This window comes from Syngnathoides biaculeatus, chromosome 12 (genome assembly GCF_019802595.1).
Source record: "Syngnathoides biaculeatus isolate LvHL_M chromosome 12, ASM1980259v1, whole genome shotgun sequence".
Lineage (NCBI taxonomy): Eukaryota > Metazoa > Chordata > Actinopteri > Syngnathiformes > Syngnathidae > Syngnathoides > Syngnathoides biaculeatus.
The window spans coordinates 4000702-4024494 of record NC_084651.1 but is presented as its reverse complement, the minus strand read 5'-3'; the positions used below and the strand labels follow the sequence as shown (position 1 = coordinate 4024494).

Here is a 23793-nt window from a genome sequence, read left to right as displayed (position 1 = left end):
CCCGCCAAACGCCGTCATTCCCCGTCATCCTCGCCTTATTACAACACTATTATTGAATGCATAGCAAAAAAATATATATTTTCCATACGGCATCCAATTCATCAAAAGCTTCGACGTTAATTATAGTTGTTGAATTGACGGAAATATATCAACGGTGTCATTGATTACTCGACAGCCATTACATTGGCTCAACGTTCGTTCAACTCCCCGAGTCCTTCCTACACGGAGTTGGACTCTTGCGATCTGATCGGTTTTTGGACTTGTCAAATTGTTCCCACCCGCGGAGGAGGGTCTTATAAATGTATATTATTTATAAATATAAATGATGATGGAAGTGATGAAATGTTGATCGTCTGATGTGCTTTCTGAAAGCGTCCTCGTTAAAAAAAAAAAGATAGGCGGATCGTCCTCGTTAGCGTCTCTGTCGTCGTTAACGACGTGCTTATTGCCGGGCATCCTCTTGAAGTCTTTCTGTCAATAACGATGCTAATAATAATAACAATAATGATGATGATGATCATGATGTCCTCACGTCGTCAATATCTTACTTTATTGATGACCCGCAGCGTCACAGAATTATTAACAAAATAATAGGCTACACTCACACTTATTGACACGTCACTTACTTCGGCTCAGTCAGGGATCCTGAATGCATCACTGGGAAACCATGTGACTTCTCACAGCCAATCAGCAAAGGCTGCATTCATCGTTTTTCAGATGGTATTATTAGAAACTTGCAGATGATTCATATTCTGTAAAAATTGACGCGCATTATCAGTTGTCGCATGCGAGCTGATGTTGATTTTACTATACTAGCATTTAGCATTAGCGCGCTAGCAAGCCAGAAGAAGGCCGTTTTCCTCCTTCTCACTTTGTTTTTGTTTTTGTTTTCTCTCCTCACATTTGTTGTTTTGACTGCTTTTCGCCTCCAAAAAAAAAAGTGGGTAAGTGCAACACTGGAGAAGAAGAGCGAACGTATCCCTCTTCTTCTCTCCCACACCTCGTCTCAATCCCCCCACCCCAATCCCAACCCCCTTGAGTCAAGTATTTAAACTATACATGTATTTCTACGCTGCAGTTTATTATCAGGAAAAGCTTAAAAAAACAGTATTATTTTTTAGACTCGGAACGCATTATTTCATTTTCCATTCGTTGCAATGGAAAAACGCGCTTTGGTTTTCGAATGTTTCGGTTTTCAACCCGCCTTCTGGAACCGATTGCACCACTGTATTGTCCTTCTTTTTTTTAATTTTATTTTATTTCTTTCTTGTTTTTTTTTTTAAATTCTCCCTCCCAATTTCCTCCTAACATGCATCTTGCGCTCCCCCTTCCTCCCTGCCCATCCCCCTCACCCGCCTGCACTTCCTGTCCAGTTTGTCGGCTAACACTTAGCGACATGCTATCGGGCGCGAGAGGCGTTCATCGGTCTCGGCGGAAATTGAGTTGTCGGGAAGAGCTAATTGGGGGTGAACGAGGACGGGGGGGGGGGGGGGGGCATTTATGATACAACAGAACTACATGAAAGAAAAAAGGGGGGAAAAATTACTTGCGCGTTATTTAATTATCATAGCCATTTATTCTTCTCGACTGTTCAGTCGTCATTTTGACTCGTTCTCTGCTAAACAAAAATGTCCATTGACACCCACCACAAAAGCGCAATTTCCTCTCCTTTTTTTCATAATTGCAAACATACTATACCGAATGCCATAGATGGGCTACTACATTGCGGTAATCACGACGGTTCTTGTTATTATTTTGATTCCTCACAAGCGTACTCTGCTCGGTGGGTGCAACAACTCGCACCTTACAACAATTTTAGGAGACCTTCTCTGCTTCTTAGTTTTTTCGCCGCGGCTTCTCGTTCAGTAAAACTCAGTGCTGCCCAGCATGTTGTGGCAGAAAGCGGTACTACAATGAACGTGCTCACTTCTAAATGTCAACTTGCCAGTGAACGGTTAAAAAATGTCCAAATTTTGAAACGATACAGATCATTTGATTGGGAAGTGATAATCGCAATTGTCAAGCACATGGACATGGCTGGTCACAGTTTGACATCCTCGTTAGGGTCAAGGGTCAGCCGGATTCTAACCTCAGTGTGAGCGACGGGGTTCACCCTGTGCTGGTTCCTGACATTTGACCCTGGTGAGGATGAGTTGTAATGAAGCAGGTAGGATGCATAAATTACCGTAATTTCCGGCCTATAAACTGCGACTTTTTTCAACCCTGCGGTTTATACGGTGATGCGGCTAATTTGTCCATTTTTTTTCTCTGACGGCCACAACCTTGTGGCATTTGTGTGGAAAAGGTAAGAGTGAGACCGGTGGAATATATGTGCCGAGGAAGTGAGTTTTACCGGTCCGGCCCTGTTAGCGCTGCGCTAGCGTGTTACTGCCGTGTCTCCGTGATTTTTATTGGTATGTTTTTTTTAACCAGCCCTGTTAGTGCGGCGTTAGCGTTAGCCCGATGCTAGCTTTAGCATTAGCGCGGCGGCACTTGCATTAAACTCTGTGTAAAGAGATTCTTTGTAAATATCTCGTGTTTCAATGTGGGCACTTGCGGCTTTTAGAGCTGCAGGGTGTGTATGTACCAAATGGTATTTCCTTGACCGCAGCAATAGTGTTAGCCCGACGCTAGTGTTAGCGTGGCGGTGCTAGCGTTAAACTCTGTGTAAAGTCTTTCTTTGTAAATATCTTGTGTTTCAACGTGGGTTTCAATGTGGCCACTTGACGCTTTTACACAGCTGCGGCGTGTGTATGTAGCAAATTGTATTTCCTTTAGCACGGTGTTAACGCGGCGTTAGCGTGCCAGCGCTAGCGTTAAACTCTCTGTGTAAAGTCTTTCTTTGTGAATATCTCGTGTTTCAATCTGGGCACTTGCGGCTTTTACACAGCTGCGGCATGTGTATGTACCAAATGGCATTTCCTTTTGCGAGGCGTTAGCGTGAGCCCGACGCTAGCGTTAGTGTGCCACCGCTAGCCTTAAATTCTCTGTGTAAAGTCTTTCTTTGTAAATATCTCGTGTTTCAACGTGAGTTTTAATGTGGGCACTTGTGGCTTTTACATGGCAGCGGCGTGTGTACGTACCAAATGGTATTTCCTTTCCCGCGGCGTTAGTGTTAGCCTGACGTTAGCGTTAGCGTTAGCGCAGCGGCGCTAGCATTATACTCTCTGTGAAAAGTCTTACTTTGTAAATATCTCGTGTTTCAACGTGGGTTTTAATGTGGGCACTTGTGGCTTTTACATGGCTGCGGCGTGTGTACGTACCAAATGGTATTTCGTTTCCCGCGGCGTTAGTGTTAGCCTGACGTTAGCGTTAGCGCAGCGGCGCTAGCATTATACTCTCTGTGAAAAGTCTTACTTTGTAAATATCTCGTGTTTCAACGTGGGTTTTAATGTGGGCACTTTCGGCTTTTACACGGGTGCGGCGTGTGTACGTACCAAATGGTATTTCCTTTCCCGCGGCGTTAGTGTTAGCCTGACGTTAGCGTTAGCGTTAGCGTTAGCGCAGCGGCGCTAGTATTATACTCTCTGTGAAAAGTCTTACTTTGTAAATATCTCGTGTTTCAACGTGGGTTTTAATGTGGGCACTTTCGGCTTTTACACGGGTGCGGCGTGTGTACGTACCAAATGGTATTTCCTTTACAAATGAGGCTTATAACCAGGTGCGCTCTGCAGGCCGGGAATTACGGCCTTTACATCTTTCGCGTGCCCTTTTGAACTTTTTCCTCCTTTTTGAAAGCGCTTGCTCATCCGTCCGGTTTGCAAATCAAATGTGGCCTCCGCAAGTTGGCACGCGCCTGATTTGGAAGATTCCTGAAATATTTTTGTATATGAAATCGGGGTTGTGTACATGTAGCAAAGTATAATTGGCGCATGTGGCCATGAAAAAGAAGTTGTTTTTTGTTTTTGTTTTTCTTGGGCGTTCCCGACGATCGCGCCTCTCAGATCATCTGGCTCTCGTTGTGTTTTAGCTGCTCGTTGGACTAATTAGCGGCAGACTATATTTACTTTGTTGCTTTTTTTTTAATGATTAAAATGAAGCATCAGACACTTTTTCAAACCAAAAAAAAGTGAGCGCGTGCTCACTCATTCACTGGCGTTAACCCCCCCGCCCCGACTTGAATCCAAGCGTTTCCTCCCACTGACGTGCATGATCGTCAAGTACCTTTTTCAACAGAAAAAAGGTTCTTGGCCACCTTGTCTGTAAAATTCAACCTTCTACATGACTGTCTTCTTCTTCTTCTTTTCCTTTCGGCTTGGCCCGTACCGGGTTGCCACAGCAACACACTCCTCCTCGTCCTGCTTCTTCTTTCTTCTTCCTTTCTTTCTTTCTTTCTTTCTTCTTCCCCCCTCTTTTCTTCATTCTTTCTCTGTTCTTTTTCTTTTCTTCTTCATTCTCCTCTTTCTTCTTTTTTTTCTTCTTGCTTCTTCCTAAGAAGGGGGATGGGAGGAAGGAAGGAGGGGGGGAGGAGGGAGGAGGAGGGAGGAGGGAGAGGAAGGAGGGAGGAGGAGAGGGAGGAGGAAGGAGGGAGGAGGGGGGAGGAGGGGAGGAGGGAAGAGGAAGGAGGGGGGGAGGAAGAAGAAGGAGGGAGGAGGAGAAGAAAAGGGAGGGGGAGGGAGAGGGGGAGGAGGGAGGAGGGAAGAGGAGGGGGAGGGGAGGAGGGAGGAGGAGGGAGAGGGGGAGGAGGAGGAAGGAGGGGGGGAGAGGAGGAAGGAGGGAGAGGAGGGGAAAGAGGGAGGAGGAGGAGGAGGAGAGGGAGGAGGAAGGAGGGAGGAGGGGGGAGGAGGGAGGAGGGAGGAAGGAGGGGGGGAGGAGGGGGAAGAAGGAGGAAGAGGAGGAAGAAGAAGGAGGAAGGAGGAGGAAGAAAAGGGAGGGAGGAGGGAGAGGGGGAGGAGGGAGGAGGAGGGAGGAGGAGGGAGGAGGGAAGAGAAGGAGGGAGGAGGGGGGAGGAGGGAGGAGGGAAGAGGAGGGGGAGGGGAGGAGGAGGAGGAAGGAGGGGGGGAGGAGGGGGAAGAAGGAGGAAGAGGAGGAAGAAGAAGGGAGGAGGAGGAAGGAGGGGGAGGAGAGGAGTCAGGAGGGCAGTCTGCGGGACAGAGTATGTATCGGAATGGTGAGTGGCAATTTCCTTTCAGGATTGTGAGGGGCGGAGGGAGGAGGCCTATTCAGTTATTGGGTTAGGGTTAGATTGGAACCGACGGAAGAGTAAGACATCCTCTTTTTTATTAGTATTCCGCACCCTGATTTGGTATTTATATCCTTTTTCTTTTCTTCTTTCTTCTTCCTTCTTTCCTCTTCTTTTCTTTTTCTTTTCTTCTTTCTTTCTTCTTTCTTCTTTCTTCTTTCTTCTTCCTTCTTTTCTTTTTCCTTGTCTTCTTCTTTTTCCTTCTTCCTTCCCCTTTCTTCTATCTTTCTTTTTCTTTTTCCTGTTCTTCTTCAACTGTAGTGACAAATAAATCCCTGTAGATGGCAGTATTGCCTCGCTTTGGATTTTAGAAAACCACGGCTTTCGTGTCAAACTCCTAAGCGGTGACTCTGGGCTCCTTATGAGGGAGAGCAATGCCGACAATTCGCAAGTCGGACACGTTTCGGCCCCTCGCACGCCAACCGAGTACGTACTTGTGTGGTATAACCAATGTGTGCGCCACAATAGCATGCGTACAAGTTGCTGCGGTTCGTAGAGGAATTGGTCAAAAAACTGTTGGTTTGTTCAACTGGGGCAGCACGGTGGAGCAGCCGGAAAGCGTTGGCCTCACACTTCTGAGGTCCCGGGTTCAATCCCGGAGTGTGTGGAGTTTGCATCTTCTTCCCGTCCACTCCAGCTTCCTCCCACATCCCAAAAACCTGCAACATTAATTGGACAATCTAAATTGCCCCAAGGTGCGATTGTCTCTATGTGCCCTGCGATTGGCTGGCAACCAGTTCGGGGTGTACCCCGCCTCCTGCCCGTTGACAGCTGGCATAGGCCCCAGCACTCTTCCGACCCTTGTGAGGATAAGCGGCTAAGAAAATAGATGGATGGATGTTCAACTGGAGCCACGCTCTGTGTCGCTTTTGCTCACGTCGTGTTTTTTTTAACTTCATATCTTTGAAAAAAAAAAAAGAACAATTCTTTTGTCATCAAAAGTGTTTACTGAAGACCTTTTTTTGTTTATTTTAGAGTTTGAGGTGTCCAAAAAGCAAACATTAAAGCTCATTTTGCCTGCTTTTTTGTTCACTAACCGATGTTTGTCGTCTACTGCTAATTACTAAAGAACGGAAGAAGCTGCCAACAAACTTTTTCTTCTGCAATTTATTTTAATAGGTTTGTTGCTTATTTTGTGACAGAACGCAATGTTCTGCAGGTCCAAATGCTTTGAAAACAACATGGGCGAGTCATCGCGTAGAAAACAACTGGCAGGCAGTCCATGGTTTAAAAGTACGAGTAAAGTGCATCTGGGGTCGTTTTGGCCACGTACCGGATGAAAAATGCACTCTGGTCGACTTCAAGGCCCCGAAAACTCTCAAATGCATCCCGGCAAATGAGTCTAAGGCCAACGCTCCCCCCCCCCCCCCAAAAAAAAAAAAAAAACAACATTCAGGGCGTCCGCCAGCACTTTTCTGTGATTTGGAGTCACTCTGCCGCGGCGCCAAGCGTGGGCGGCCGCGGTTAAACGGAGGTGAAGGTTGCCGCTCCCGACGTCGGGACTTGAATTGGAATCGCGTTTTGCTTTTCAGCTTCTTTTTTCATTTGCATGTCGTCGTCTTCACGCGCCGACAGCCCGCCAACAATTGTTCACGCTCCGGCTGTCAAACACACTTTTTTTTTTTTTTTTTTGTTCCCCTCTCGAAAGAGAGAAAGACGAACAACACTTTGAAGTGAGAAGAACTTGAAGAGGAATTTAGACAACCTGGAGAAGAATGCATTGCATCAACCGGGGAAAGAAAAGAAAGGAAGAAGTACAAACTCGATAAGAAGAAGAGGCAAAATGCTGGGAAAAAATAGAAATACACGCAACAATACCAGAAGGACTGGAAGAACAGAAGTCGAAGCGCTAGCCTGAAGAAATAAGCGAGTGCACAATAAGAAAAAAGAAGAAATAAATGAGGAGAAAAGAACCAGAAGTAGAAGACAAGAGAAAGTTAGAAAGGACGACGACACCACCGAGTTTGGATGAGAAAAAAAGGTGCCCTCGACAAAAAGATGTCAAATGAACATTCATGAAAACGACGACACTGAATCAGAAGACAAAACCTGGGCGGGGTTAAAGGGGAAGTCCACTCATTGCAAATAACAATGTGTCAGGAATACGTCCATACGGATTTGAACCTGTGGCTGTCAATAATGTTGAATATTCGTCAGACCATCATTAGCCGAGCTTCGGCGGCCAGGCTAGCTGAGCCTTGGTGGCGGCGGAAGCCGCTAGCTGAGCTCTGGTGGCGGCGGAAGCCGCTAGCTGAGCTCTGGTGGCGGTGGACTCAGCTAGCTGAAGTATGGTGGCGGTGGACTCAGCTAGCTGAGGTTTGGTGGCGGTGGAGGCCGTTAGCCGAGCTTCGTCAGCCAGGGAAGCCACTAGCCAAGCTTCCGTGGCAGTGGAAGCCACTAGCTGAGCTTTGGTGGCGGTGGACTCCGCTAGCTGAGGTTTGGTGGCGGTGGAGGCCGTTAGCCGAGCTTCGTCAGCCAGGGAAGCCACTAGCCAAGCTTCGGTGGCGGCGGAAGCCACTAGCTGAGCTTTGGTGGCGGTGGACTCCGCTAGCTGAGGTTTGGTGGCGGTGGAGGCCGTTAGCCGAGCTTCGTCGGCCAGGGAAGCCACTAGCCAAGCTTCGGTGGCGGCGGAAGCCACTAGCTGAGCTTTGGTGGCGTTGGAGGTCGTTAGCCGAGCTTCGGCGGCCAGCCTAGCCATCCTTTGGTGGCAGCAGAAGCCACTAGTCGAGCTTTGGTGGCATTGGAGGCCGCTAGCTGAGCTTTGGTGGCGTTGGAGGCCGCTAGCTGAGCTTTGGTGGCGGCGGAGGCTGCTTGCCGAGCTTTGGTGGCGGCGGAGGCCGCTAGCCGAGCTTTGGTGGCGGCGGAGGCCGCTAGCCGAGCTTTGGTGGCGGCGGAGGCCGCTAGCTGAGCTCTGGTGACGGCGGAGGCCATTGGCCGAGCTTCGACGCTCAGGGAAGCCACTAGCCGAGCTTTGGTGGCGGCGGAAGCCACTAGCCGAGCTTTGGTGGCGTTGGAGGCCGTTAGCCGAGCTTCGTCGGCCAGGGAAGCCACTAGCCAAGCTTCGGTGGCGGCGGAAGCCACTAGCCGAGCTTTGGTGGCGGTGGAGGCCGTTAGCCGAGCTTCGTCGGCCAGGGAAGCCACTAGCCAAGCTTCGGTGGCGGCGGAAGCCACTAGCTCAGCTTTGGTGGCGGTGGAGTCCGCTAGCTGAGCTTTGGTGGCGGTGGAGGCCGTTAGCCGAGCTTCGTCAGCCAGGGAAGCCACTAGCCAAGCTTCCGTGGCAGTGGAAGCCACTAGCTGAGCTTTGGTGGCGGTGGACTCCGCTAGCTGAGGTTTGGTGGCGGTGGAGTCCGCTAGCTGAGCTTTGGTGGCGGCGGAGGTCGTTAGCTGAGCTTCGGCGGCCAGCCTAGCCATGCTTTGGTGGCGGCAGAAGCCACTAGCCGAGCTTTGGTGGCGTTGGAGGCCGCTAGCTGAGCTTTGGTGGCGGCGGAGGCCGCTTGCCGAGCTTTGGTGGCGGCGGAGGGCGCTAGCCGAGCTTTGGTGGCGGCGGAGGCCGCTAGCCGAGCTTTGGTGGCGGCGGAGGCCGCTAGCTGAGCTCTGGTGACGGCGGAGGCCATTGGCCGAGCTTCGACGCTCAGGGAAGCCACTAGCCGAGCTTTGGTGGCGGCGGAGGCCACGAGCTGAGCGTTGGTGGGAGCGGAGGCCGCTAGCCGAGCTTAGGTGGCGGCGGAGGCCGTTAGCCGAGCTTCGGCGGCGGAGCTCGCTCGTCAGACTGCATCATTCCCGTCCGAAGAACCATCCAAATATTCAACATATTTACAGCCACAGGTTAAAATCTGTACGGACGTATTCCTCCGTCTTCCCGATCAACCGATACTTCTACTTCTTCATCAGATGAGGATAAATCCGAGAAATCAGCGCTGACAATAACTGTGTAGGAACGGATCCAAGCACATGACACGTCGCATCTCTTCCTGTAACTCCCAAAATGTCAGCGACCGGGAGCATTCAAAATTGCCGATACAAACAACCTATATGATACATTATTATTTTCAACGTGTGGACTTCCCCTTTAAAGAATCTTGCATAATACCTACAAGAACGATATTTAGGAACGACACCGAGTATACAAAATACCGCAAGAATGACAAGCAGCCTCCAGGACTTGTGAGTTCCCTCATACTCATCTTGTAGCGCCACCTAGAGGATGTTTACAAAAGTTTATGGCCTTGGCGGTGGTCGTGTTTTCTTTCTCTTCTTGAAATTACTGAGGCCGGCGGCGGCCACCTTGAGCCCAGAGTGTCCACGCGGCATCCATCTTGTCCCTTTCTCGACGTGCCAGCGATTTTACGCTAAAGCTGAGCAGGAAATTGAGTTCGCATTTTAATCTTCATTTCCGCAGTGAGACTTTCAAAATGAAAAAAAAAAAAAAGACTTTCAAAACCAAAGACTCTGAACAACAAAGTTTGTTTTGGTAAAGTCGGCAAGACTCGGAATGCAAGATTTTGGTGTCATCGACAAGTCGGCTGTGCTAATGCTACATGCTAATGCTAACGTTCCGTCTCTGTCTTTCCTCCTTCCTTCCTTCCTTCCTTCCTTCCTCCCCCACTCGCCACCTGGACCACAGACCACCTCGGCATCGAGTTCATGGGTAAGATGGCCTCTTGTGTGTGTGTGTGTGGTGTGTGTGTGTGTGTGTGGTGTGTGTGTGTGTGTGTGTGCATAAATAGGCTGCAGTCGCCATGGAAACGACCAGAAGTCGGTTGTGGAACTGCCAACCCGACGTGCAAGCTTCATTAGTGTGTGTGTGCACGTGCACACACTTGGGATTTTTTAATCCGAAGTCCCGTAATGCTTTTTTAAATTAATAAATAGTAATTTACTGAATTCAAACTATACTTCTTCATTTTGTGTCTTTCTTATCCAGTAATCCAATTAACTACCGTGATTGTTTGATTGATGAATTGTAAAGGAAGATATTAAGGAAAAAATTGTGGAATTATTAAAAAAAATGTTCCGTTCGTTATGAACACATTAATTACAGATAACATTCAAATGAACATTGCAATTTTGTTGAACGCTGGAGAGGAATTCATCACAGTTTGTCACTTTGAAAGGTGAAATATTGTGAAATATGGCGCGTTAAAACGTGAATCTTTGATGGTTTTTTTTTTTTTTCCGAATATGGCATCGCAAAACTTTTTGATTAACATTTTCTCCACGCGAAGCTGCTTTATGCCCATATTTGGGCGTTCAACTGTTAGATCACACTTTGTTTTGTTGTTTTGAAATGTTGTGTTTTTGTTGTCGGCGGTGGTGTGTTTATTATTCAATATGTGATATTTTTGTGTGCGTGCGCGCGCGCGGGCAGAGAGCAAGGAAGTGTACCAGAGGCAGCTGCTGTCCATCACGTGCATCGCCATGGCGATCGGCCTCCTGGGAGCGCTCTGCGTCGCCCTCTACTGGCGAAACAAGTCAGTCACCGCGACGGACCGCCGCCGATTTAACGCGCTCGTGCGTGGGTGTCTGTTTGTGTACTTGTTTGCGGGGTGTGGGTGTGCGTGCGTGTCGCTCAAATCTTTTTATGCATGCTATTTTTTATTTTTATTTTATTTTTTTGCTGTGTGTGGGCATCTCAACAAAGCTATTTTTTTTTATCCGGCCTGTCAAAATGAAAGCTATCCTGCATGTGATTAATCACCCGAAAATGATGATATTAATCATACGTATCGTGGCCGCGAGGTCAGCGACGGGGTGGACGCCGGCGCCGGATGAGCGAGGGGATGCCGACTGTTGTGCTCGGCGGCAAATTTAGCTCCCGCCGTCGCCCTCGTGACGACTTCCGTAATCTGATTTTAAAAATGCAGCGATTGGCAGATCAATTTTTATGGCTGCCATTTTTTTTTTCTTGAATACTTGTGTGTATACTTGTAGGCGCCGGATGAGCGAGGGGACGCCGACTGTCGCGCTCGGCGGCAAATTTAGCCCTCGTGACGACTTCCGCAATCTGATTTTAAAAATGCAGCGATTGGCAGATCCATTTTTATGGCTGCCATTTTTTTTTTCTTGAATACTTGTGTGTATACTTGTAGGCGTCGGCGGGAGAAGCTTCACGCTCACCTGAAGGAAAGTCGAAGTGTGAAAAACTACACGACAAGCGTCAACAACATCCCGAACTCCAAGACCCGGAACAGCAAAGCTGACGTCAGAATGCACCAGGTCAATCATCATCATCATCATTATTATCATCATCATCATCATCATCATTTTTCTAACGCACGCTCTCGTTTCATTTTCTGCCGGCAGTATTGTAAACGTTCTCCGTCTTGTCATCACGACGACGTGAGCGAGTTCGGATTCCCGCCGACCAGAAGCAACGTGAAGCTCCTGTACGCACAAGCGCACACCCGCACGCACACCCCTATACCGTAATTTCCGGTCTACAAGCCGCTACTTTTTTCCCGCACGCCTACAAGTATACACACACAAGTATTTCAACCCTCCGGTTTATGCGGCGATGCGGCTAATTTCTGCGTTGTTGTTTTTTCTAACGGCCGCAAGGGGGGCACTCGAGCGGAAAAGGTAAGAGTGAGATCGGTGGAATGTATGTGCCGAGGAAGTGACTTTTACCGGTCTGAGCGCTCCCGGTGCTGAAAAGTCTTCTTGCGTATATTTTGTACATTTCCGGCCAGTCTGAAACATCCCCTTCCATGCTTCGACGCGTGGCATTCGAAAAGTTGTCGCCGATCGTTCACGTTCGCGACGGACGTCTCGGAAAGACGAACACGGCAAACGTACATATTTGTGTTCTATTTTTTTTTTTTATCAACTTTTGTTTTAAGCTTAGGGTTACAGTTAGGATATAACATGTTAGCTTCCTCTATGTAGAAGAACATAGAGTTCCCCTGTTAGTAACACATGTGCATTAATCACAAGGGGACTTTTCAGCACGGGGGAGCGCTCAGACCATCATACCGGCCCCGCTGCGCTAGCGTGTTACTGACGTATCTCAGTGATTTTTACCGGTATGTTCTTTTTTTAACCGGCCCTGTTAGCGCGGCACTAGCGTAAGCGAGGTGGCCCGAGCATTAGCGGGGTGGCGCTAGCATTAGCGTGGTGGTGCCAGCGTTAGCATTAGCACGGCGCTAGCGTTAGCTCAGTGGCGCCAGCGTTCGCGTGGTGGTGCTCGTGTTAGCGCGGTGGTGCTAGCATTAGTGTTAGCGTGGCGGCGCCAGGGTTAAACTCTGTGTACCGTCTTGTGGGTTTCAATGTGGGCACTTGCGGTTTTTACACAGCCGCGGCGTATGTATGTACCAAATATTTATATTTTTATATTACATATGTACTGGGTGAGGCTTCTAACTAGGTGCGCTCTGTAGGCCGGGAATGACGGTATACACACATTGTTGTCCTTTGACCCCAAGTCTTCCTTGTTGTTGTTTTTTTTGCACCAGCACGGAGCAAAGGACCCTGTCAGCCCATTGGTCGGCCACCCGCAGGACTCCGCCCATCCCCAGAGGACGCCCCAGAGCTTTCGGTCCGGCCTATCAGCACCTCCAAGAGGCGGAGCTTACCGAGAGGGAGGCCGACACGCGGCACGGGTGAGGAGGACCCCCCCCCCCGGCATATTTGCACTCGGGGAAATTTGGAGCAGGAAACGATCGCTTGGATTGGCTGATGTTGAAGTGAGAGGAGGAGCTTCATTTAGTCAAGCCGTAGCCACGTCTAATATGTCCTGAGTCCTGTGCGTCTGTGTGTGTGTAACAACGGCGGCGCGCCATTCCCGACCCGAGCCCCTCCCCCGTCTGTCCCCGCCGTCGCCCCCCGGCGGCCTCAAGCGTGAACCCGGCGCGCGTTTTCCCAGCCCGCCGCCGTCACGCGGCGCGGCGCGGCGACGTTATCTCGGGAATAATCCTCCGCCTCGCCGCGTCGCACCGTCTTATCGCCCTCCACGCCGGGAAACGATCAAACCGGGGCAATTCTTCCTTTTGAGCGTCAACAAGCTTCTCCTCCTCGGGCCGAGGAGGCGGCACGGGCGCGCCGCGTCCGCTTTTCCTCTAGGTGGCACTAATGTCTTTTATCTCTCGGGCGGACCGAACCACCCTTCCCGATTGTCGGTCCTGAATTTTCACGCCTCAACCGATCGCACAATCGTCACTCCGAGCTCGATCCTCCGCGTTCAGTCTTCGATGTTTTCCGCGCAATCGTCACTCCGCAATCTTTGCTCCTCCCGCCTTGAATATGAATATTGAATAATCGGCACACAAAAATTAAATATTCATTTGGTGGATCGCGGACTCTGCATCCTCGAGTCTTTTCTTCTTGATCTTCACTCCTTCCTGAACTCTTTTGCTCTCTGGCGATATTCGCCCCTTCGTCTTCCTCCTCGATCCTCGACCCCGGCGCCTGGAAACCGAAAACTCCAAACGGGCCTCTCTCGTCTCGGTCTCGGATCTTTGCGTTTTGATCTTTTGATCCTCGTTTGCTCGTCGATCTTTTGCTCTTCTCATCCTCCCTCCTTGATTCTTAATCTCCACTCCTCAATCTTCGCTCCCGTATCCGATCACGTAATATTAAGTACTCAAATATTTGGTCCTGACTCCTCGTGCCAGGATTTTGTATCCTTGCTCCCTGATCTTGACTTGTCCAGGAGCTTTTCTCTTTCATGCTCTCTCCGCGATCCTCGGTCTTCGTACCTCGATTCTCCCGTGCCGTCTTCCGATCCTTGATGCTCGGTACTTGTTCTGAGCTCCTTTGCTCACCCCTCGGACCTGGCCGGTTGGAGTCGAAAGGTTCGCCTAACCCAGGGGTGTCAAACTCCCTTTAGTCGCCGGGCCATGTTGTAGTTCCGGTTTGCCTCGGAGGGCCGTTATGTCTGTGAAACTGTAAAAAAAAAAAAAAAAAAAAAAAAAAGATTTACACATGAAATCAAGTAACCCTAGTTTCGGAATCAGAAATCAGTTTTTTTCAACCATTATTCATATTTGGCAGCACGAAAAAGTTTATAACATCTCAACATTCTCATTTATATGACGATTTGAAATTCTGCTCCCGATTTTCACGGGAATCACGGAAACTGACGATTTGCCTCCGCGGACCGCAAAAAAAAAAAATCACGTGGCGGGCCGCATCTGGCCCCCCGGGCCTTGAGTTTGACACCGGTGGTTTTGGTCCAATTGTTTTCTTTTCTCGTTTCCTGTCCAGTTACATCCATCAGGAGGAGCCTCAGCGGCATGAGCCCAGACCCGAAGCCCCGGTAAATATGCAAGCCGCCGTCGACGCGCCGTCCTGTTCGCCTCCCAGCGGCGTCACCCGGAGCCCGACCCGCCCCTCGGCCTCCGTCCCGACCGTCCAGGTCCAGGTCGCCGAGGTTTCCTGTATGCAAACTACAGTGATGTCATCAAACGGCGCCGGCGAGCGCTCCGCGGCGGAGGCGCGCCCGAGGCGCCGCGACGACGGGGACTGCGAGGACCTCCGGGCCGCGCCGCACGGCCGGCATGAGGATACCCGCGGCGCCCCCTGCGGTGGCCCGGCGCAGGCCAGAGAAACTGTTTGCTTCCTTAACCGTCACGTGGGCCCGGCGGGCAAGACCACCCACGTTCAGTTGCTCCGGGAGACGGACCGATAAAAAGATGGCGGCGGTCGCCGTCGTCGGATGAAAGCAAAATCGGCGCGGGAATTCCGTATTTATTTCCAAAACACGACGAAGAAGATACCAAATAGCCCGTCGCTCCATGGTTGGTTCTCACTGTACAAAGAATATATGAATATATATAAATATTATATATGGATATAAATATATGGAATTCAAAAAGTGACCAAGCTGAAGAACGACGGCAGGAATGATGTACGTCTTTTTTCTCCGACCCCCCCCACATCCTCCGTTTTATATGATGAACGGCGTCCCGATCGGCGACGGCGAAGGCGATGGCGGCTTGTCGGCCAACAATCGCACTTTGTGTGTGCGTGCGTGCGTGTGGGTGTGCGCGCTTCCACCCGTTATTTTTTTTAACAAAAGTTGCCAACGGTCACCGCGACGTGCACGACGACAAAACGACGGAAGGACACCGGGACAGAAGGAAGCACATTTCTGACTGTTTCTCATTTCATTTTGCATCGACGTGAGTTTGGTGAGTGGCGCCACCTGCTGGGCCGGCTGTTTGGCTGTTGAAACACAAAATAAATGTCTCTATGTTGTATCCTCACCGTGACGAGCGTTCTCTCTCTAAGAAACGCCGCAAAGTGTGATGCCGTGCTCCACGTAGATGATTTTATTTTAGCTTTATTTCCCCTGGCGACGCTGACCTGAGTCAATCTCCTTTAGTTACATAATTACATAATAACTGAAATTAGATCGGCGGGTCAGCTGGTAAAGCGTTGGCCTCACAGTTCTGAGGTCCCGGGTTCGATCCCGGCCCTCCCTGTGTGGAATTTACATGTTCTCCCCCGTGCTTTCGTGGGTTTCCTCTGGGTGGGCACTCCGGTTTCCTCCCACATCCCAAAAACATGCAACATTAATTGGACACATTAAAAATTGCCCCTTAGTGTGATTGTGAGTGCGACTATTGTCTGTCTCCATGTACTCTGCGATCGGCTGGCGACCAGTTCAGGATGTACCCCGCCTCCTGCCCGTTGACAGCTGGGATAGGCCTCCAGCACTCCCTTGTGAGGATAAGCGGCACAGAAAAATGGATGGATGTATCCGATAACAACAACAATCACAATCCCCTGAAGAAAAATTTTCCAGTTAAAGAAAACAGGAGGGGCTCCCGCTGTGAGCCTTGAGGCACACTACCTGTTGTCTGTGTTTGCTGTGCAACGAGTTCAGGGTGTACCCCGCTTCTTGACCGTTGACAGCTGGGATAGGCCTCCAGCACTCCCTTGTGAGGATAAGCGGCACAGAAAAATGGATGGATGTATCCGATAACAGCAACAATCACAATCCCCTGAAGAAAAATTTTCCAGTTAAAGAAAACAGGAGGGGCTCCCGCTGTGAGCCTTGAGGCACACCACCTGTTGTCTGTGTTTGCTGTGCAACGAGTTCAGGGTGTACCCCGCTTCCTGACCGTTGACAGGTGGGATGGGCTCCAGCACGCCGTGCGACTCTCATGAGGATAAGCTGCAAAGAAATTGGATGGATGGATAGATATTTAATGGCGATTTCCCCGCAACTTTCAGTTTTCGGGCCGGCCGAAGACGTCCGCACACGTCGTTGCAGTTCGGATTCTGTGAAGCAGCGGGCCGGCCGCCTTCTAGAAACGTTGTGTTCAGAAACGGGGTCACAACTCTTTGTGAGTTCAAAAAATGTTTTGCAAAATAAATAAATCAACAACAACCTGAAATGGAATCCGAATGAGACGCGTGTGTATCCAAAACCCTTTTGAAATGCCTCATCCCTCGCGGCTCGTTCAGGTCTTGTTTTTCTTTCCCCGTTCAGGTCCCTCCCACTTACACACGCAATAAACGGGGCAAATTTTAAGCATTTTTTTTCCCACCGCCTCCGTTGAAAGTCAGCACCGGAGGTAGTAATAACTGCAGCCGGAGTCGTACTCAAACGCACTTGCACACGAAGGTTTGCCGTCCGAAATGCTGAACAGGTCTTAGAAAAATCCCTCAAACGCTCTCACCCCACAAGGTAATCAGCCCGGATCATCTTTGGAGGCGTTTGATCATTTTGATTGCGAGGAAGGAACTGGTCCGAAAACAGGCCGATTATCAATTTGCCGGTGTCACGGGTTCAGCTGGTTTCTGGCTTTGTTGTACTGCTGTTTCCGTGGCAACCCCGCAACAGATATGCAAATTCTGCGGTCTTGTCACGATCGACATCATTCCACTTTCAGTCGATCGGACGAGAAACAAATAACTTTTATGGACAGAATCAGTGCCTCCAAATCCGAGACTATGGTCCACAGTCGGAAAAGGGTGGCGTGCCCTCTCCAGGTTTCCAGGAGTTCATGTATCTTGGGGTCTTGTTCACGAGTGAGGGAAGAACGGAGCGGGAGATCGACGGACGGATCGGAGCGGCGTCTGTAGCGATGCGGACTTTGTATCGGACCGTTGTGGTAAAGAGGGAGCTAAGTCGAACGGCGAAGCTCTCGATTTAGCAATGGATCTACGTTCCTACCCTCACTTATGGGCATGAGCTGTGGGTCGTGACCAAAAGAACAAGATCCCGGATACAAGGGGCCGAAATGAGTTTCCTCCACAGGGTGTCCGGGCTCTCCCTTAGAGATAAGGTGAGAAGCTCGGTCATCCTATATGACCCTGTTTCCGGAATACACCACGTTGAACATTATGCCTCTGCCTCGAAATCCTGCATTTGGGTCCGCCCCTGCACCGGTTCTTGACAGAAGCTCCGTCATCCGGGAGGGGCTCAGTGTCGAGCTGCTGATCCTCCGCATTGAGAGGAGTCAGTTGAGGTGGCTGGGCATCTGATCCGGATTCCTCCCTGGTGAGGTTTTCCGGGCACGTACCACCGGAAAGAGACCCCGAGGACGACCCAGGACACGCTGGAGAGGCTGGATTGGGAACGCCTCGGTATCCCTCCGGAAGAACTGGCTGGGGAAAGGGAAGTCTGGGTATCCCCTGCTGAAGCTACTTCCCCTGCGACCTGACCCGGAAAAGCGGTAGAAAATGGATGGATGGATGGAAAAGAAAAACAAAGGGCAAGAAAGAAGGATTTCATTGACCAATTGCAACGCAAGGTTACGGCGGGTCATTGGAAAAGAAGAACGCAAGCGGCTTCGGCTCCGTCACGGGCGACTTTTCCCATTCGACCGGCTAGTGGTCGTTTTGATGTGATGTTATACGACAAAAAAAAAACAAAAGATGTTCGCCAACATCAGACCGCAAAGCAAATTCATCGTTATCGTTTCGATGGTGAGCGTGAACCAAATTGCTTTCATCCTCAAATTGTCAACTTAAATATGTCTCGAGTCAAGTCATGTGACATAAGTTCTCCACTTCCTGTTTATCGTGCGTGACTTCCTGTGCGTTGCGTCAAATTTCCTGTTTACCGCCCAAGACTTCCTGTTTGACTTGTCTCCCGTGCGCAACTTTTTATTTTTCCTCAGACACTTCCTGTTTTATTTTTTATACCATACAAAAACGTCTTTTCGTGTCATCAATTCAAGACGTTCCACTTCCTGTTTGCCGAGCATGACACCCTAATCATTCTTATGTCACTTCCTGTGTGTCTTGTGTTTTGCGTGTCATCTCCTGGCATTAAAAAAAAACAAACAAAAGGAAAAAAGAAGACGACCGTTCAGAGGTGAAGGTTTTGCACCGTCGTCCGTCGTCGTCGCGCTAATGAAACGCTATTTATAGGCCGCTGACATTTTGTGACATTCAGCGGCGTCGCCGAGCTCCAATTACGAGACTCAAGCTGTGTGAAGTTCGCAGCGGACAGAAATAACGCGGCACGGCACTCCATCAGCGACAAACGCACAAATTTGCTTTCTGACACAAAACGTACGTTCGACAGACGTGAAATAAAACACCTTTGATTTTCAAATATGTCTGGCGAATGCGATCACGAGCCTCGCCGCGTGTGCCCAAGAACTGCTTTGAACTTTCGAGGTAGAAATAAGCATTGTAATTTCCGGCCTACGGAGCGCACCTGATTATAAGCCTCACCCAGTACATTTGTCAAGGAAATACCATTTGATACATACGTAAGCCACACCCGTGTAAAAGCCGGAAGTGCCCGTACTGAAACCCACGTTGATATTTACAAAGAAAGACGGTACACAGAGAGTTCAATGCTAGCGCCGCCACGCCAGCGCCGCGCTAACAGGGCCGGTTAAAAATATACACACCAGTAAAAATCACTGAGACAGGGCAGTAACATGCTAGGGCAGAGATTAACGCTAGCGCCGAGAAAAGAAAGAAAGACGGTACACAGAGAGAGTTTTCAAAGTCTCAATACCTTAGCTTAGCTTAACATAGCAACAACACAGTAGCAACACGGTAGCACACCACTAACAGGGCCGGTTAAAAAAAAAAACCTACTGTAAATCACTGAGCTGCAACATGCTAGCACGGCGCTATCGCAGCGCTAACAGGGCTGGTTTAAAAAAACATACCTAAATCACTGCGATGCGACAGTAACACAGCAGCAACATGCTAGCGCAGCGCTAACATTAGTGTGGCGCAAACAGGGCAGGTTAAAAAACATACCTCAATCACTGAGGCGCGGCAGTAACACAGCACAACACGGTAGCGCGGTGCTAACGCTAGCACAGCGCTAACAAGGTCAGTTAAAAAAAAAAACATACCGGTAAAAATCACTGAGACATGGCAGTAACACACAGCAACACGCTAGAACAGTGCTAACGCTAGCGCAACGCTAACAGGGGCGGTTAAAAAAACATACCTCAATCACTGAGGCGCGGCAGTAACACAGCACAACACGGTAGCGCGGTGCTAACGCTAGCGCAACGCTAACAGGGGCGGTTAAAAAAAACATACCGATAAAAATCACTTCCTCGGCACATATATTCCACCGGTCTCACTCATACCTTTTCCGCTTAAGTGCCCCCTTGCGGCCGTTAGAAAAAATGCACAAATTAGCCGCATCACCGCATAAACGGCAGGGTTGAAAGCGTGTGGAATAAGTCGCAGTTTATTGGCCGGAAATTATGCTATGTCATATCAATAGTAGAGCCTGACTAAATCAACCAGCCTATATTCACCCTTTTGCCATTTTTTTTTTAAATTCAACATATCACAATGTAAGACATAAATAATGGCATTCAAACTAGCGTTTTTAAAAAAAATTAAAAAATCATATATTTTTTACTGTGAAGTTAAAAAAATATTTTTAAACAATCAAATATTTGGTCAGTATTTCATGTTGATTTCAATAATCATTAAGACTCCAAAAAAAAAGGTATTTTGTTTGTTTGTTTTCTATTTTGGGGGTATTAATCTGTTTTTGGAATGTTATTCTTCCAAATATGGATGTTATCTTATTAAATAAAATGCTCTAATACAAACAGATTAAAAAATGTATGATTTATAAAACAATGTGCCATAAGTGCAGAGCAACTTCTACCCAAGAGATTTTTGATTTATGATTCCTTCATCGCCTCTAAAGTCGTACAAATGTCCACTTCTCTGACATTTCAACCTTTGATGGATTTATGACTTTTAAAAAATCCAATATTATTTCCATCAGACATAGATTTTTTTTATACCGATTTTTTTTTTCCGAAAAAAGTAGTGTATGAGCTCTTTATTAATTTTTGACCGTGTGTCAAAAAAGTCTGCATGTCTGATATCAAGATAGCCAAAATTGGCGTTGATGCTAACAAGTGGCGGCACGGTGGAGTAGCTGGGAAGCGTTGGCCTCACAGTTCTGAGGACCCGGGTTCGATCCCGGCCCTCCCTGCGTGGAGTTTGCATGTACTCCCCGTGCCTGCGTGGGTTTCCTCCGGGTGGGCACTCCGGTTTCCTCCCACCTTCCCAAAACACGCAACATTAATTGGACCCTCTAAATTGCCCCTAGGTGTTATTGTGAGTGATTGTTTGTGTCTTGTGAGGATGAGCGGCTAAGAAAATGGATGGATGAATGGTAACAAGTGAATCACAATCACAACGTTACTCCTTGTACTCTTCCCAAGTAAATACATATCAAGGCAAAATCCAATTGGACTGCAGTATTTGAAAACAATCGGACCTGTTTAAATCCTGGTCGCAGTTTTTAAGGGGTTTACAGATTTTGTCAGTGCAACGAAGAAGACACGATTTAGCTGGTTCTGACGTGGTCCTGCCGGTCCAGCCCTGGGTCCCAGCACACCGGCGCCGATCAGGAGGCGCACACCCGCGCCTCATCCTCGTATATTAACCCCTGTATTTATAGGACCCAGGGGATGACCGGTCTTCGCCAGATCGTCGCAACTCATGCCCCGTTCCTGCACTCCCGTGTTCTTGATCGTGAACCCTGGTGTACCGACCCCCGACTGATCCCGTAAGCTTGACGTATTTGATACTCCTGCCTTCTCAGATCGATCACAGAGCTTCTTTCAGACCGTTTACTTCAACCAGGATCCCTCACTGCATCGTGGCGCTGGCTAGCAACAAACACCAAGTTAGCTTAGCTGCTAGTTTGTAGTCGTAGTGTCTTGGTCTCCAATCAAGCTCACAGGCCAAATCCTTTCAAGTCCAGACCACGGTTGCTGCCGTTTGAAGATACCCAAAGCGGAGCCGGCGAGGATCTCTCAGCGTTTTCGTCAGCGTTTGGACTCACGAAGATGACGCCTGCTGTCGCGCCGCAACGGTGAGTCGCGCACAACGAAAAAAAACCCACTTGATTATTCTCATGTTCCTAGTGCGATACATTTCCCTTTTTTTTTTTTTTTTTTACAACAAAGCATTATTGATGTGTTGAATATTATTTTTCTTCTAAAGTCTACAAAATGAACGCCCCCGTTGATCGAAATGTGTTCTTTGTGCTTCGTCCTTTTTCAGAATCTTCACGGAATCTCGTCGCCGCCGCTCGTGTCTGGACCGGCAAGTACGGATAATCAATCACTGTGTCACTTTGCGCTTGCTCCTTTTCTTTTTTTTTTCCCCACAATTTGGTCCGAGGTGCCAGATTTTAAATATTTGTGACGCGCTTCTGTCGAAATACCCCAAGAATCAAAGATCGCAGGATGCTTAACGCTCAGTTTATTTTGTGGTGCTGAAACGAGCCTGTTTTGAGTGGGCGGTCCTGTTTCGTGTAGTCCCGCCCCCGCCCTCCTACTGAGGCCAGGGAAAGTCAGGGTGTTGCCACTAGGCGAGCGAGAGCGACGCACGGGAAGGGAGATAAAAGCGGGTGCAGTATTCGTAAAGACGGAAAAGGCATTTTCGCTGGCGCAGGCGGCGCTTCACACGCAAATATCAACGACCTCCGACGAAAATCAATGCAGCTCTGCTTACCTGTTGGCTTTTGACACGGTGTTGTTATTTCAAAGATGCTCCAGCGAGCCGTAGTCTGAGAAACTCGCCGTGAGGTTGTGTAAATTTGCTGTTTAAGGGGCGTGGCCTAATGAGTGTCGTCAAGTCCCACGGTTGCTAGGCGATGGCAGTTTTTTGAGGAGGCCACATCAAAGAGAAACTGGCTCCCAGGTTTTTCCCGACGGGCGGATGGGAGCGGGGGCAGATAGGCTCATGGGGGGGGGGGGATTTGGCCGGCTCGGCCCGAGTGTGATTCGTTGGGGGTGGGGGGTCTAGGGGGGGGGGTTACAAAACATATGCGCCGAGCAGCCTGTGATGAGATGCGACGCGACGGCCAATGAGATCCCCCGGGATCGGCGCGGAGGACGGCGTTGAACACACCCTCCCCGCATCCGCTCCAGAACTAGAAGACAAAGAATCCCCGCCAGCTCAATTTCACGTCGTGTGTTTACAACAACGACATTGTGATAGTCGGCCGTCTTAATGCTAACATGTAATGGGAAACGCCATAGACGGGCGAACTCAACCAGCCTTTGAGTTTCAAATTAAGGTTTCAAGCCTAACTAACTAATGTTGATGATATTCCACACGCTGGAGCGGGACGGTGGGTCAGCCGGTAAAAACGTTGGCCTCACAGTTCCGAGGACCCGGGTTCGAACCCGGCTACTCCTGCGTGGGTTTCCTCCCACATTCCCAGAACATGCAACATTAATTGGATGCTCTAAATTGCCCCAAGGTGTGATTGTGAATGCGTCTGTTTGTCTCAATGTGCCCTGCGATTGGCCGGCGACCAGTTCAGGGTGTACCCCGCCTCCTGCCCGTTGACAGCTGGGATAGGCTCCACCGCTCCCCGCGACCCTCGTGAGGATAAGCGACTAAGGAAATGGATGGATGGATTCCATACACCCTGCAAAACACCTTGGCAAAATACGGCCTGGGGGCCACATCTGGCCCAGCCACAGACTCTGTCCGGCCCGCGCAATCTTTATGAAGATATAAACAAGCTGAAAACATGACAAGAACATGATTTTTTTTGAAATCGTGAAAATACAGGAAAACACAGCTGAAAATGTATTTTGTATTTTCGCTTATACTCACAAGGGTCGCGGGGCGTGCTGGAGCCTATCCCAGCTGTCAACGGGCAGGAGGCGGGTTTACACCCTGAACTGGTCACCAGCCAATCGCAGGGCACATCGAGACAAACAGCCGTACTCACTATCACACCTTGGGGCAATTTAGAGTGTCCAATTAATTTTGCATGTTTTTTGGGATGGGCAGCACGGTGGATCAGCTGGAAAGCGTTGGCCTCACAGTTCTGGGGTCCCGAGTTCAATCCTAGACTGGCTTGTTTCGGATTTGCATGTTCTCCCCGCACCTGTGTGGCTTTCGTCCGGGCACTCTTGTTCTCTTCCCCCATCCCAAAAGCATGCAACATTATTTGGACACTCTCAATTGCCCATAGGTGTGCTTGTGAGTGCGGCTGTTTGTCCAGCAACCAGTTCAGGCTGTACCCCGCCTCTTGCCCGTTGACAGCTAGGATAGGCTCCAGCACTCCCTGCGACCCTTTTGAGGATAAGCGGCTAAAAAAGTGGATGGCTGGGTCATATCTGGTGCAAGTGTCCACTAGAGGGTGCTGTTTCTCCACAAATGATGTTCCTCCACCGCCACAGAAT

General features: G+C 49.3%; 1 protein-coding gene and 1 long non-coding RNA gene across 2 annotated transcripts in view; both read left to right on the top strand.

Annotated features, from left to right (window-relative positions):
* Positions 1-15363, top strand: part of LOC133510110 (pro-neuregulin-3, membrane-bound isoform) — a 188939-nt gene extending 173576 nt beyond the window's left edge. The window contains exons 4-9 of the mRNA XM_061837805.1: positions 9807-9830; positions 10551-10653; positions 11272-11398; positions 11486-11568; positions 12634-12780; positions 14384-15363. Of these exons, the coding sequence (XP_061693789.1) occupies positions 9807-9830; positions 10551-10653; positions 11272-11398; positions 11486-11568; positions 12634-12780; positions 14384-14807 (908 nt within the window). The 3' untranslated portion in view covers positions 14808-15363. The remainder of the gene's footprint in view (positions 1-9806; positions 9831-10550; positions 10654-11271; positions 11399-11485; positions 11569-12633; positions 12781-14383) is intronic.
* Positions 15364-18235: 2872 nt separating this feature from the next.
* On the top strand, positions 18236-22326 carry LOC133510114 (uncharacterized). Its single transcript, XR_009797507.1, has 3 exons — positions 18236-18449; positions 21042-21458; positions 21650-22326. It is a non-coding gene; the product is annotated as an uncharacterized LOC133510114 (long non-coding RNA).
* Positions 22327-23793: the final 1467 nt, after the last annotated feature.